Source organism: Odontesthes bonariensis, unplaced genomic scaffold, assembly GCF_027942865.1.
Source record: "Odontesthes bonariensis isolate fOdoBon6 unplaced genomic scaffold, fOdoBon6.hap1 scaffold_308, whole genome shotgun sequence".
Classification (NCBI taxonomy): Eukaryota; Metazoa; Chordata; class Actinopteri; order Atheriniformes; family Atherinopsidae; genus Odontesthes; species Odontesthes bonariensis.
This window is the reverse complement of record NW_027457516.1, coordinates 1-14,491: the sequence shown is the minus strand read 5'-3', so window position 1 is coordinate 14,491 and position 14,491 is coordinate 1. Positions and strand designations below refer to the sequence as shown.

Genomic DNA, 14,491 nt, shown 5'->3' with positions numbered 1-14,491 from the left:
TGTGTTGTTTCTTTTTGTGTGTGTGTGTGTCAGTTAGTGTGTACATTGTGTTTGATCTGGTTGAGGTCCTGAGCATTGAGGTGGTGCAGGAATATGTCAGCTAATGGGTGACAACGAGCAGACTAAGCATATTGTATCATTTTTTTCATTGTTTTGGTTTTGTCTTGCGCACACACGTGCAGGAAGAAAGTTGCTCGCTAATAGATGACAACGCCGCACAGGGGATAACTGCTGAGATTTAGCTCATTAAAAAGGCTCCCGCACAAACCCAAGCACAGTCTGTAAGACGACACGAAAAGCTTCGTCTGGCTTAAGATGTCAGAAACAAAATGCACAGGCCCTCAGAATCGGATCCTCACTCTGTTGTTCTATAAGAGGACTCCACTGGGTTTCCCTGCATGCATTCATTTCATGCACACAGTTAAAAGCAGAAAACTGTCTGATCGTCTAAAGATAAATATGAGGCTCAGAAACAAGAGTGTCATCATTTGATTAAAAAACTGCACTGCTTTTCTTTTTCTTCTTTTATATTCAACAACTACGATGCCAACATTAACTTGTGTTACATCTTTAAACTACTAAAACTACTTAACACTTAGTTCTAATGATATGCTATGATTTCATTTATCTTCCTACATATAGATGGAATTGAAAAGGCGTTTCACTTTGTTTATATCACTGTATTTTCACAGCTAGTTTCCAGTAACCGACTCAGAGGAATGCCATATTTGACTCCCTGATTTATTTACTGAGGGATTTTCTACGCTCATTCGTCACATGCTGAAATAAGCATTTTAATCTTCATTTCTTAAAAACATCCTCCTCGTGCTGCACGGTTTTCTTCCACGCCGACATCGAGCTAGACCTGTCTATTATGTTTTGGATTATTACTGAAAAAAAAATTGGTGTTTTATAGTTATTATGGGCACAGCAAACCAAACCGATGTTTCCTGTATTTTTAAAGGAAATACTGTATTCCTCATGGTTTAAAGGAAATCCTTGATGTTAATGTTGGGCGAACTCGGAGCAGTAAACATCCAGCGGCCCACAAGCATTTCTGATCAAATATTTATACAGTACTCCGAATGTAATATTAATATTACCTTAATGTGGGTCCCTGAATATCTGCAGCATGCTAATGAGGGAGGGTAAAAAGTTTGTCCTTTTTTTTAAGTCAACTATATGAGATGATGTGTGTGTGTGTGTTTTTTTTTTTGTGTTTTTTTTTACTGCTAATTACAAGGAAAAAGTAATTTTCATCATTTTAATGAAGCGCATTTCCTGTTTGTTGGTGTATATGATCAAGTTATCATAAAGTATGTCTTTGCATGGTCAGTGCGAGAAGTTTAGGAAATTCTAAATTTTGTTAAGAAGTATTCCAGTGTGTGTTTCTGTTAGCACATGATATATGTTTACACCCTTTGCCATCGTGTTTGTACAGTACGTGTGTACGATGGAAAATGCCGATGCTCAGTATTGGTGTGTGGTCCGACTCAGAGAGACTCCCAACGCAAAAACACTGCGCGTCAGGGAGTGTTTAACTGTGTGCTCTGCTCTCGTGTGTGTGTGGACGTGGTTTCGCTGCACATTTGTATGTTGTGTTTACAGCGTTGTGGTTAGTGAACTCTCCTGTGATTCCGGCTCCTCCGGGCGGTTTGCAGCAGTTGTTGAAAATGATTTCCCAGGAAGAGAGAAGGAAATATTTTACATATTAAAACAACTTCAAATGGGACTTGAGCCTCAGCTGAGCAGAGCCACTGAGTTCACTCAGCCACTTGTGGTTGTTAGAAAAAAGGCTCTAATGACAGTTTAGTTTAGTTAGAAACATGTAGAATTAAATCTGAAATTTGAAAAAAAAACTGTATTTATACAGTTTTATATGCAGGCTGCCTGGTTTGTTACTGCGGATAGAGACAATAAAATATCAGCTTCTCTTATTGAAATTATATTAATCTGACACAGATATGAACATCTGTCAAACTCTATCATCAAGTTTATTTCATTGGAAGGCCAGACAGAAAAAGAGCCACAATGTGTATTTATTTAACGTTAAAATGCAAGTAATACCATCGATTAATCGCTATTATGTTTCTGTCAGTGCATGGATCCCTTCAACCCTGCCATAATCACTGTAGATCATTGTTAGAATCGTCAACTCTTAAATTCAAAGTCAGCATCCAAATAAGAGGGTCTCGCAAGATAACTCTCTCATTGCGCATTTTGATGCAGCTAATATGACAAACTCTTCTGGGGATGCCCCAAAAATGAAGTGAGTTGTTGTGTAAAGACGACGGTTCTACAGATAAAGTAGAGCAGAGGGAGTGTCCCTTGGAAAAGTGGACAGTTTGAGCACAGAAGGCACGGCTATCTGTTATCTGTAAGGTTGGAAGAACAAAGTATGGATTACGTTTGCTCACCAACGTGTTTGCAGGGAACAGTCTGACTTGGATTGTAACTCAAATAAGAAATCTGAAACCACGGTATCGTTTCCAGAGGAAAATGCTGTGTAACAGAAGGAGTGGAGCCGATTTCATCAGTCTAAGTTCACTACTCTTCTCCTTGTTCTCTCTTCAGTCTGTAGGAGCTTTTATTCTGTGTGCTTCGGCTCAAATAAAATGACATGGCCGTCAAAGTCAAACACCTCATCCAAAAAGTAAAAAATCTGCAAAATATTCAACCTTGGAAAATATAGAAATAGATTGATATGAGCAGCTCCTCTGTGTCTGAGGCTACGATTACTAACACAAATGGTCAGCTCTGATTAAATTTGGCATTTCTCCTTTTGCAAACATTACACTCGAATAACACAGGAACGGAGAAGGATCATACCACTGACACTAAAGAAGAAGGACAACATCAACACAGGAGATCCTTCCCATGATGTTGTTTGAACCCGTCTGTTGCCAGCGCAAAAACTTTTAATTTGCTGAAGAAATCTGTCCCCCGTTAACCTGCAGCTTTTTAGTGGTTTCTTGCTTGTGAGAAAGTAGGGTTCAGGTTGAGAAATCGCAAAGGTTGTAGAGGCTTTGTGTATTTCCCTGAGGGCTGGCCTTCGCTGTAACTCACCTGACTAATGATGCAACTGCAGGGACTGATAATAAAACAGGCCTGAACTGCTCTATTAATCTGAAAGTGGATGAATGGATTTGGCCGTTGACAAACTTTTACTGTTCACAAACAAGTTTGATGCTTTTAGCATCTCTTAAAATGGTGTGTTTTAACAAATGAATGTGTAGATTAATGATAAAAGAACATGTTCATTAGTCGCAGCCCCAAATTCAGCCTTTTTTAGCCAGAACACGTCTCATATTTGAGATCTTAAATCGGATTTTTATGCTTAAGATTAACCATCACAGCGAAAAAAAAAAAAAAAAAAAATGTTTGCCATCATCCAGCTTTTATTTAGGTCATGTTTTATTTGTGTTTTATTTATTCAGAGTTTTGAGGGGGAGAGAAAGGAAATGGAAGTAATATAAGAAGGAGATGCAGGAATTGGAGAGAGGAGAAGGAGTGAATAAATGGTCCATGGTCTGTTGAGAATATTTTTAACCAAAGGAAAGAGTAATGTTGCATTTGGAAAGGGTGTGGAGTAGAAGCAGACTGAGAAACAAGACGAGCTGCACAGTTTTCTTCTCACATTTCCTCATAACTGATTACTTTTCGTGCTAATAATCGTAATGCAACATGCAAAAATGGGCAGATAAGTGGGGAGGAGAGCTGGGTAAGCTTTGGTGTGCCAGAGAAGTCCAAAATTAGAAAAGAAGTGGAGGAAGTTGCTGTGGTCTGATGCAAATGTGTGACACTTACCTGGGCAAATAGGCAATATGCTGAAAAGTGATCAAATCCAGTGTTTAGGATTAGTAAAACCAGGTCGAGTATATGAAATAGGGTGTTGAGTCAAAAGAAAACATGGCAAACTAAAAGTGTATTCCACATACATATAGCCAATGTAGCATGAAGTTAGGAAACCTCAGAGATCTAACCAGATGGTTGGAGCTTCCTGGAAATCCTCCAATAGGAACATTCCTGCCTGTTTATGACCTGTTACGCACACTAACACACACACACACACACACACACACACACACACACACAGGGCGTATAGCACAAATGTGAACCCTTAAATATTCAAATAACTCTATCCCAGATTCACGGTGCAAACTGAAATCATGGCTGAACGAAGGGAACAAAAAACAAAAGGAACACAGGAGAACTGCACGCTTACTTCATCTGCCTTCTCGTTTAACATTTGACCCCAATTTGGATGCAGTAAGTACAACGGGCACACACGTTCGCTTTTCAAGAAGCACACCCAGACCTCTGAGTAAGAACTGTACATACACACACAGCTTAACAATGATGATTATTCTGTGAGCTTTGAATATCCAGGTGCTGCTGAGCGGTATTGGCCGCGTCGTTACATTTCAATTTCTCCTCCCAAACATCTCTGGACAGTTTGGAATTGGGCCCTTTGGACCTTTTAGCAAACACATTTTATGTTACCATCTACTGCCAATATCGTTTCTCAACTTTTCTGGCAGGACTATTGATGTAAAAGCCATTTGATGGATTACTCCTGATTCATTTTTTTTTTTTTTTTTAGTATATTTAGAGGGTAGTATTTGGCTTAGAGCGGCATGAAAGATGAAAGAGAAGGGTTGTAATTAAACAGTTGTACATGTGAACACTTATGTTTTCAAGCTTTGTACTGAAAGCATTGACTGAAAAAGCGTCCTGTGAGATCATAGCTGTGCACATGTTCCAATTAAAGGTGGGAGATCTTCTCTTCAAAGGCCACGTGACAACTGGAACCTGTTCACATCGTCGGGGACTAAATGTACCATTCTCAAAGAGTACGTTCCTCGTGCTCATGCTTTGCTGCTGGTGTGACAGAATTTGCTGTGGGTTCCCATCAATGGAGGTCAGCATTCTTACCGGCAGCTGCTCCTGCAACAGACTTGGAGAAAAGAGATTTATCTGTGAGCCTGTAAAAAGTTATAACACATGTATAAACATTTGCACAGTGCAGACAGACTAACTCTACTCGAGGACATACCCGGAGCGGAATGAAGAACTACTTTTATCAAGTTAGTCAGCAGTTTAGTTTAGTCTTACTCAGGATTTTGTTGGATAAGCGCCGGTGTGAATGTAAGCACACACATGCAGCCATTGTGTTGTGACTTATCTTTCATCAGTACCATGATTCAGTTGACATTGTTAAGCCTTACTGGCATTAGCTTGGGTTATTCCACATCTGTGCATGTCTACATGTCTACAGTATGAAAGGTATGAAAGGTCCTGATCAAGTCAAGCTGGTATGATAGCTGATAGTTCTGTGACAGAGCCACAAGGGCTTCCAGACAGCTTAAACAGGGATTAAACTCTCTCTCCATCTCGCCAACCCTCCTTCTCCCAAGAGGAATCACCCTCTTGTTGACTCCGTCTTTTACTCCTGCTCTCCGTTTCCTCCATTCCCAAGATGATGATTTAAACTCTCCTTCCCAACACCCAGTAATCCCTCTGAAGATCCTCGTACTTCCCATTGCGCAGAAGTCGAAAATGTCATGTTGTCATTGATTCATAGCTTTTCACTGAATTCCTCCACTGATCTCCATATTATATCAGCCCAAGGGAGTTTTAGTGCAGCATCATATTGCTGAGTGTCTTGCTGTATCATCGTAACGCATTCATTTTGTGTCGTGCAAGGTTGTTAAACTGCAGCGTTGAATGTCAACTGACATATTCTGTGTGTGCACGGAAGGCTGCAGGTCTGTAGTTTCAGATGTGGTATTTATTTAGTGTGAAGGCATGAAGCTGGGATTTCCTTTTCTTCTTTTTTTTTGTGAAACAGCACCATTCTCAACCGCCTCTCACGGTTCAAAATCGAAATCAAGGGAAAAGGGGCGTTTAATGTATGAAACACAATCATGATTATGTTTTATAGTGGCTTTAGAAATAGCGGGTAATGCAGTGCACATAACCAGGATCACAGTTTTTTTTTTCTTGGATTCAACATTTATTTCATGAAGTAGAGAGCAATGAGTTTCAACACAAGTTCAGTGATTTTAAGTTCATTTTGCAGAATATTGTAAATAATTCAAGCATAACAAGACACAAAGAGTAAAAATGAATAAATAAAACATTTAAATCATAATGTAAAGCCAAATAACTACAGATATAAAGGTGATGAAGGAAATAAATGCCGACACCAACCAATGTAAACTAAGAAAAAGATAAATGCTGAGAGTTGATCAAACTCTAATTTTTCCAGTTTAGGAATTGATTTGCTTCTTATGGGCCAGTGAGCACAACCCCATCAGTACATCGTAGTTTGAACTTTGGTTTTCGTTATTCGAGATTTGACTTGTTCATTTGGAACGTTCAAGGACCGCAGTGCAGGGAGAGTTTGTCACTTCCATGGACTAAATTACTCATCACGCTTCTCTTCCATTCAGTGTTTTCACTCATTAAGATTGAACACGTCGGCAAACCAGTTGGTGTCTGTCTGTCCCGCTTTAGTTCTGACATTTATGAATGGTTACTGTCACTGTTACAAGGCGAATGGTGGAGAAAATTGGATGAAAAATGGCTTCTTTGGCTTTCAAAACAATGTTGCTTTCATTTCTCATCCACACTGAAGCTTTGTTTTGTGCTTTTTTTCCTTTTTTCATTGCGATAGAGACGTTGTAATTGTTTTTCCTTTGTTTAATGACTGTAACAAAGTTTTAGTTGGTCACAATATTCTGCCCTCAGCTCTTTAAGTTAGGAAGTTTCTTTTCTAAACCAGCAAAGTGTTAAGAATCCATTTTTCTGGGTGAGACTGTTAAAAAGCAACGTGTGCTATTATAAACTGATTAATATGAATATATTATCACCCACACAGCTTTCTAATACAGTGTATTTTCAGTTCTGTAACAGAATTATTGGGGCTGTGTGTTATCATCCTGTCTGCATTTGCTCTCTTTACCTCCCACTGCGAGTGAGACTTCTAAAACAATACGCCACTCATGGATGACATGGATGATGCATTGTCTTATTTTTCATCTCTCTCGTGTGCTTATGCAGACAGATGAAGGACCAGTCGAAGAAAGTGGCCAACCTGAAGCACAAGGAGCAGGTGGAGAAAAACAGAAACGCGCAGCTGATGGAGGAGGCCAAGAAGAGAGAGGACAATCTGAACGAAAGCTCCCAGCAGATAAAGGTATGGAGGAAGGAGGATGAGGAGGACGCAGGGAGCGGTGGGAAGTTGGAGGAGTGAAATGAGAAAAGTTTCTCACCATCTCTGTGTCCTTTGAATGACATGTGCTACCACAACACTGCATTGTCATAACGTGATGCGGAGAAGCCCGAGGCAATGTCAAACACACTCTCGCATGCAGCAGCTCTCATTTGGGAGTGTGTGAGGGGGGTTGTCAAGGTGGATAATAGGCAGGGAGAGCCCATAGAAAACGGAAAGCAGGGAAGAGACGAGGAAAAAACGGAGAGAAGTGATTACAAGAGGAGGAAGAGACTCACAAGCTGAACTATGAAATGAATGCTGATGGTTTTAGGATGCTTCCTGTGGTGTGAGAGCATTTCCTAATTGTCCGCTGGGTGCGTCAAGTGACCACCAGATGAAGACTCATGTGGTGCAGTGATTATGATTGTGGTTGTCTTCATTTTTCTACAGATTGTAGGTTTTTCTATCTCCTCTCCATCCCCTCTTTTCCCTGCTTCTTGACTTCCTCATTCATTTTTTTTCTTTCCCTTTTCCTCCTCCCGCTCTCCTCTTCCAGTAATCGTTTACCTCGGTGGTTTTTCTGATTACAGGCAGATGAAAACAGCGTGTGTTTGTGTGAATAAGCTTATGTGCCCCTTTTGCTATGATTGATCTTTGGTTTAAGTAGTTAAGAAGCTGTCATTTATATGTATATGTGCGGTTAAAAGATGAGCTGATGTGAGTCACTCAGACATCTGAGACCGCAGCGGTTCCAGCCATAACTAGTGTGTTAATTCAAAGCCATTATGTATAGCCTAAACAACACTCCAGACTGTAAAAGGAATATGAGAATAATTCAAACCGTAAATTTAATTCAGTGCAGTAAGGGGCTATAATCCAATTAAATTCCATCTCAGGCTGCATAGTTAGACACCAAGTAACAGTGGCGTATAGAGGACTCATATTCTCTGCACATGTGTTGGAGATGTTCTTGAGGTTTGTTCATGGCCACTGTAATGCCTCATCCTTCCTCTCCCACCCTGTCCCCATCAGTTATTCATTCAGCTTTAATTTATCCAGCAAAGTCAGTTGCCTGGCAAGAGGAAAAATAACATTTTTTTTTTTACGGGGAATTGATGGGAAGCTCATGTAGTCATTTCACTGAGCGTCATGTGTGATCGGAATCCTCGGAGGAATATAGAGATCAGACTGTGAAGTTTGAGAGCCTTTTTGCTTTTTATTCTGGTTATCGGGGGCAGAAAAACGTGAATGAGGAGTGTCCAAGCTGTTTAGTCTGGGGACGTGCGAAACAGGATGTGACAGTGAAAGCTGCTTTTTAACTTAAAGCACACTCTGCCAGATCTGGTTGACGCCAGATCAAGAGAGATCTTGTTCTGCATTTGATTAAGCCAACTGATTTTTTGGCTTGTGTATGAAAATACTTAGATTAAAAGAGTTTCTGAAATAAGATTTTTTGGACTCCATCATGCAAAGATTAGCATGTCTGATCTGTGGAATCAGTCAGAAACTAGTGCAAGCAGAAGAAGGCATGCACCAATTGTGAAATTCTAGGCCGATGTTGAAGGTAAAGATAATTGGCCCAATAGTTCTTACTAGTTGCTTTTGTTACTTTTCTGTTAATTCCAGGGAAACAATGAAATATCCACTATGAAAATAAATGTACCAAACAGTTTTAGAGTGCTTAAACCCTTCATCAAACTGTCCTTAAATGAGCACTATGTCTTTCATACAGATATATATATATATTTTTTTAAAAACATCAAAACATCCTTCCTCACAAAAGAAGACTCAGGGACTTTTCCGTACTTACATGGGCGCAACAACTATTTTTTATGCCTGACAAACTGAATTAATTCATTGTTGTCAGTTTTACGGCAAAGTCGATGCAACACAACCGGAACATACTGAATAAACACCGGCCTCTGCAATAGTATTAGAGGTCTGAAGTATTTCAACAGCTATGTGACAGATTATGAATGCACAATGAATGATGAGACAACATGACATTTAGTTCAGACATTCTTGACCCCCTCGGAATGAATTGTTCTAACTTTTGGATTCCCTCCACTTCTCATGTAACACCTTAATTCCATTAATTTCTCCAGTACTCTGTTGCTCATTTACAGGATCATGATTCTCCTGTGGTGGATCTAAGGGAATAGGTTTATCTGTTGTAATATATGTAAAAAAAAATAAAAAATACTTTACATTCGCTGTCTGAAACACTCTGCTTTAGCTCCTTTTTTTTAACGTTGCCCCCCAGAATTCCCCTGTCTGCTCTAATTGGTCAGCTGTTCAGCCACTTGGAAGATGTCATGGAAATGTTAATGTTATGATTGTTATTAAGGAAAGAGAATCCTTGGCTGCAAACTCGGTGATCCAGGCAGTTCAGTATCTGGAGAAGGAGAGAGAAAACCCAAAAACCATAATTCGTCTTCTTTACAACTAATTCCCAAGCACCTAAGCTACACTTTGGCCACGTTCTCATTTGGCATTAGCATGCATCTTGGGTCAGCCATTCAAAGCTCTTAAGTACAGATGTGAATGCACCCGGGACGCATTAAGGATATTTTGAAATAAAGTCATTCAGACCTCATTCAGAGGTGGCCTGAAATGCATGTGACAAATCTCTTTTAGGAGTGTGCACTTGAATATGTCCTCAGTGCCTCACTGAAAGACCTCCTACTCAACCACCTTTTCTCCGACGAGTGCAATAAGCAACTCGTTTGGCTGAGACCTGCCGCAGGGTGAAGGAACCTTAGCTGCTGTTGGCCATTCATTTTGCATAAGGCTGTTGGTAAAAATAAAGCACTTTAAAGTGAGTGAGTCTATGGCCTACTTGTTTAGTCATTGGCTGGGTCGAGATTGAGGCGGTTCCAGATGCTAATCATGGGTAAAGGGTCAGTGCCTTTAGTTTATGGAAACTGAACTTCAGCTCAAAGATCTATGCACGGCCTCTTAAGTACAACCTCACTGTCTCACTGGTAACTTCCTTGATTCTTTGTGTTGCTCCTTAATAAATGGACTGACAAAGTCATCATCTTAATACTTCATCCATCAATCCGCTCTCTGCAGGATTCCCTCCGTCAGAAGGAGGAGAGAATTGAGGAGCTGGAGGAGGCGCTTCGGGAAAGTGTTCAGATCACAACAGAGAGGGAGGTGGTGTTGGCCAGCGAGGAGCAGGCGCGCACACAAGCCGAGACGCAGGTAATGTTGTTTTCAGTCGCTCACACACAAACCTTTGTGCTTTATTGTATCACTGCATGTGAATGGAGAATCATTCCCCCTCACCGGTAAATGTGTGACCCAAGTTCAATCCTAAACTTCTCCTCAAACTCAGTCCCTTTATTTTCGTTTTGCTGTCTTTGTGGTTCATAAAGAACACATATAAAGACAAACATCTTTAGGGCAATGAAAAACTCTCTGACACAGCCAAACGCCACCACAGCAAAAGTAACGAGTGGCAGTGGCACCACACGTGCCCCCTACCAACTGAGCTCATTCAGGTGTGGCTCTGTGTGTGTGTTTGCCCAGTCACTCTTCATTTAGAGGGGAGGTAAATACATACCTATTTAAAGAACAGCTTGCGTTTTGTCCGCTTCAGCCGGACACACGCAAGCAACTTTTTTTTAACTGGATCGAGTGCCAACCACTCCAACTCGTCATGCGTTTCATCTATATTGAGACAGTTGGAGAGCTCATAACGGCGTTAAGGGAGACTCAGAAGGGAAGGGTTTTGGTGGATGGAACCTCAGACCACTGGGAGTGTGTTTGTGTGTGTTGCTCCCCTGAGTGCCAGTGACTTAACGAGGCCATAGAGATGGGAAATGTTCCTCAGTGCCTGGATGGGTTTTGACAAGTGGGGAAAAAAACAGCATGGGCTCTGGGCGAATATGGCAAAATGGCTGAACTCCATTGTTATTACTGCCTCTAAACGCTGGCTGCCTGTTCTGGCCTTTACTTACCAGATTGCTTCTGGACGGGCGATAAACACAGGCATGCAAACAGATGTTTTACTTCTGAGGTGTTCCGCTGACACCTTCCTCCATGGTAAATGTTAATGAGCAGCACAGCAGAAGAAGTTCCAGACATTTTTGAAAGAGCGGGTAAAAACTGAAAGACTTGGTGGACAAAGACAGTGACATGCCTGTTAGGTTATGATCTGAAACAGTACATCACATCACACATGAACATGAAATATGGCTTTCAGTACAAATGCTTCTTCGACGCCACGTGCAAACAAACACAGATCAAACTCACTGAGGCTTTTTTTTTTTCATGGCCATGATTACCACTTTTTAAAGGCATCAAGTACTACAGGAAAACATGATGCACATGGCAGTTTGGATTGCCTTTTTTATGTGATGATTCAACTGAAAAGAAATTTGATTTTTGACATGGATATTTGACTCTGAGACTTTTCAGAAATATTGTTTTTTTCCCCATACTCTGAGCCAGAAAGCTTGACTTTTGTAGCCTTTCCTGAACTATGTCTCCCCTAAAATCATTATGTTCTCAAGAGTAAATTGATTACTCTGGTTAAGGCTTTGTGATTTATTGAAACGTGCAAACCGAAATGGAAATACAGAATATAAGACAAAAACAAACTTTGGATCATTCTAACAAGCTTGAAAGTCAATATTTGGTCTGAGCTCCTTTATTCTCCAACACAGCATAAACCCTCTCAGATAAGCTTTCTGCCATTTCTTTAAGGAGTCTTCAGGAATAGTTCTCCAGGCTTCTTGAAGGACATCCCAAAGCTCTTCTTTAGATGTCGGCTGCCTTTTGTTCCGTTTTCTGTCAAGATGATCCCACACTGCTTCAATAATGTTGAGGTCCGGGCTCTGGGGAGGATTCATCCCTCCACAAGACCTGTTGCCACTGACTTTCAGTCCACTTCTCGTGTCATTTGGCACAGCTCAGCCTTTTCTCCCCGTTTCCCTTATTAAGAATGGCTTCTTGACAGCCACCCTTCCTTGGAAACCATTTCTGATGAGGCTTTAATGAATGGTGGGTGGCTCAACTGAAGGTCCGGGTACATCTCTCAGGTGTTGTTTCAGGTTTCTGACAGATTGTTTATCGAAGGAGACACTTAACACCGTGCTGAGATACTCCGAGCTGTTTAGGGAATTACCTTGTTGGGGAAAAATACTGTTTTATGTCTGTCAAACTGTGTTATCTTAGACAATTTTTATAGATGCAACTGAAGAGATGGGAACAAAGTATGTTTCTTTGTGACAGGCTGCTAATAACAAAGTGCCTGAAGATATCATTTATAATGTTTTTCTCTGTCATGTGTTGACACAGTTCTGGTTCATCCCTTGAGTTAGGCTCTTTTTTTATGCTTGAAAGATTCCGCGTTAAGTTGCTGAACAAACAAACAAACCAACAAACAAAAATCAATCAGTCCAGTTGAAAATGGCTTGTACAGTTGTAACCTATGATTTAATTTCCCAATTCCCCAAAAACTAAGACAGTCATTATGAAAATTGAGGGTCTTGTTCAGAGGAAATGAGTTCCAGAGAAGCAGAAGTACAGAAAGTGGAAAGTCACAATCATTATATTCACTCTCCTTATGTCTTCATTGTGGTTCACTTTGTTTACAGTAATTGTGCCCCACTGTCACATTTAATTTGACTTAGAAAACATTGAAACACAAAATGCTACAAGTGGCAGCTCTAATTAAACCGACCAGAGGCCATGCAGGCCAGGGCAGGGTCCTGGAGAGCGTCCCCAGCTTAAAAAGCTTCAGTGAGGGAGGAAGGAGCAGAAATGTCAGCGTGTGGTGAATGAGTAGAGATGGCAGCCAAACACTCAGTGCTCTCCTCTCCCAACATCAACAACATTTACTCAACCTTTCAGCACAGACACGTACACATGTGTGCAAGTGCCACTTGCAGACAGGATAGCAGACCGCATACACACATTTTTGTCAAACGTACACAGAAACATGGCAAAAAGAAGTGCAAAGCCACGCGATTCAAACTGGGTGCCGGTTGCCGCACAACATTGTATTCACCGGGAGCCAGATGGACTCGGCTTTGGTTTTTGACCTGGAAACGCGTCTCTGTGTCCAAAAGTAAATTGTAAATAAATATTTTCTTTGTTTGTTTTTTTTACAACTGCGTCACCGCAATTAACCTTTCACATCATGATTTATAAAACGATGACAGAGGGAGACAATTTCCACCCTTAATGAGGCCGGTCTGTTCAAAGAGAGACGCATGCCAATGCAGCCAAACACACGCACACACGCACAGGGTGCATTTTCATACACACTGCGGCTTTTATATTCACCTCTATATTGACAACACGTGTGTGTATGTGCATGCTTTTGGACTGTCCCACGAATAGGTTTGTCCGTCAAAAACATTTGACCAGAACCACATGAAAATAAACCAAACCTTTTCTGCGAGACGTGAGTCACTACTGTATGACACACTCCATCTGTCTCAAACTAAAGACAGACATTCCCTTCTCCAGCTTTCCATCTTTCATTAACCAGACAATTTAAATTCTTGAACTCAATGCACCTTCTTCCGTCTTTCATCCTTTCTTAATCTTAGAATAAAGTAGAAATTACTCTTAAACACAAACACACTCATCCCGCTCTCCTCCAGCACCTCAATTCCCTGCTGGGCCTTGTCCCACCTCCCTGCATCTCTCCATCCCTCCAATCTTCCTGTTCCTTCCTTACTCTTTTGTTTTTCGTGTCACATCTTTTCCTCTTTAACCTCTCCTTATCTCCTTATCTTCTTTCCTCTTTCATCTCCTCTCTCTTTGTCTTGTGTGAATTGGATTTTTACTGCTGCTTGTGTTTCTGACTGCCCAGTATTTTGCACTCTGTCTGCATTTCCTTCTATCTGGTGAGATCTCTGTTATGTGCTCAGCATTTGTCTCTCTTTTGCTCTATATTGCTAACCTTTTTTATATCTCTTTTCTTGTTTTTGCTTCGTTTTACACCTCTCTTTGCCACAAGTCACCTTTTTTCTAATGCTCTTTTCTCCCTTTTAACTTCTCCCTTCAGTCTTTATCCTCATGTGCACATGTATTCTTATTCTCTTCCGCCCTCCACCTTTCCTTTTTTTTTAATCCCTCTTTACATTCTTAGGTCTGTCTCCTCCCTCACTGTAATCACTCTCTCTTCTCACAGCTCTCTTTTTCTCTGTCATTTTGTATGCAGCTGTCTCACATTCCAATGCATGAGTTCAGCACAAGTGGATTTAGGTGGTCAAAGGTAACAAAGAACCATTGGATACCTCATTTCTCTGT

The 14,491-nt window shown here is 40.8% G+C and overlaps 1 protein-coding gene across 1 annotated transcript; it reads left to right on the top strand.

The window, feature by feature from the left end:
* Positions 1-7,043: 7,043 nt before the first annotated feature.
* Positions 7,044-10,426, top strand: LOC142376440 (ELKS/Rab6-interacting/CAST family member 1-like; the record flags this gene model as incomplete). Its single annotated transcript, XM_075459953.1, has 2 exons — positions 7,044-7,201; positions 10,295-10,426. Coding segments are annotated over exons 1-2 (264 nt in total), but the record flags the coding sequence as incomplete, so codon positions are not given.
* Between the last annotated feature and the right edge of the window lie 4,065 nt (positions 10,427-14,491).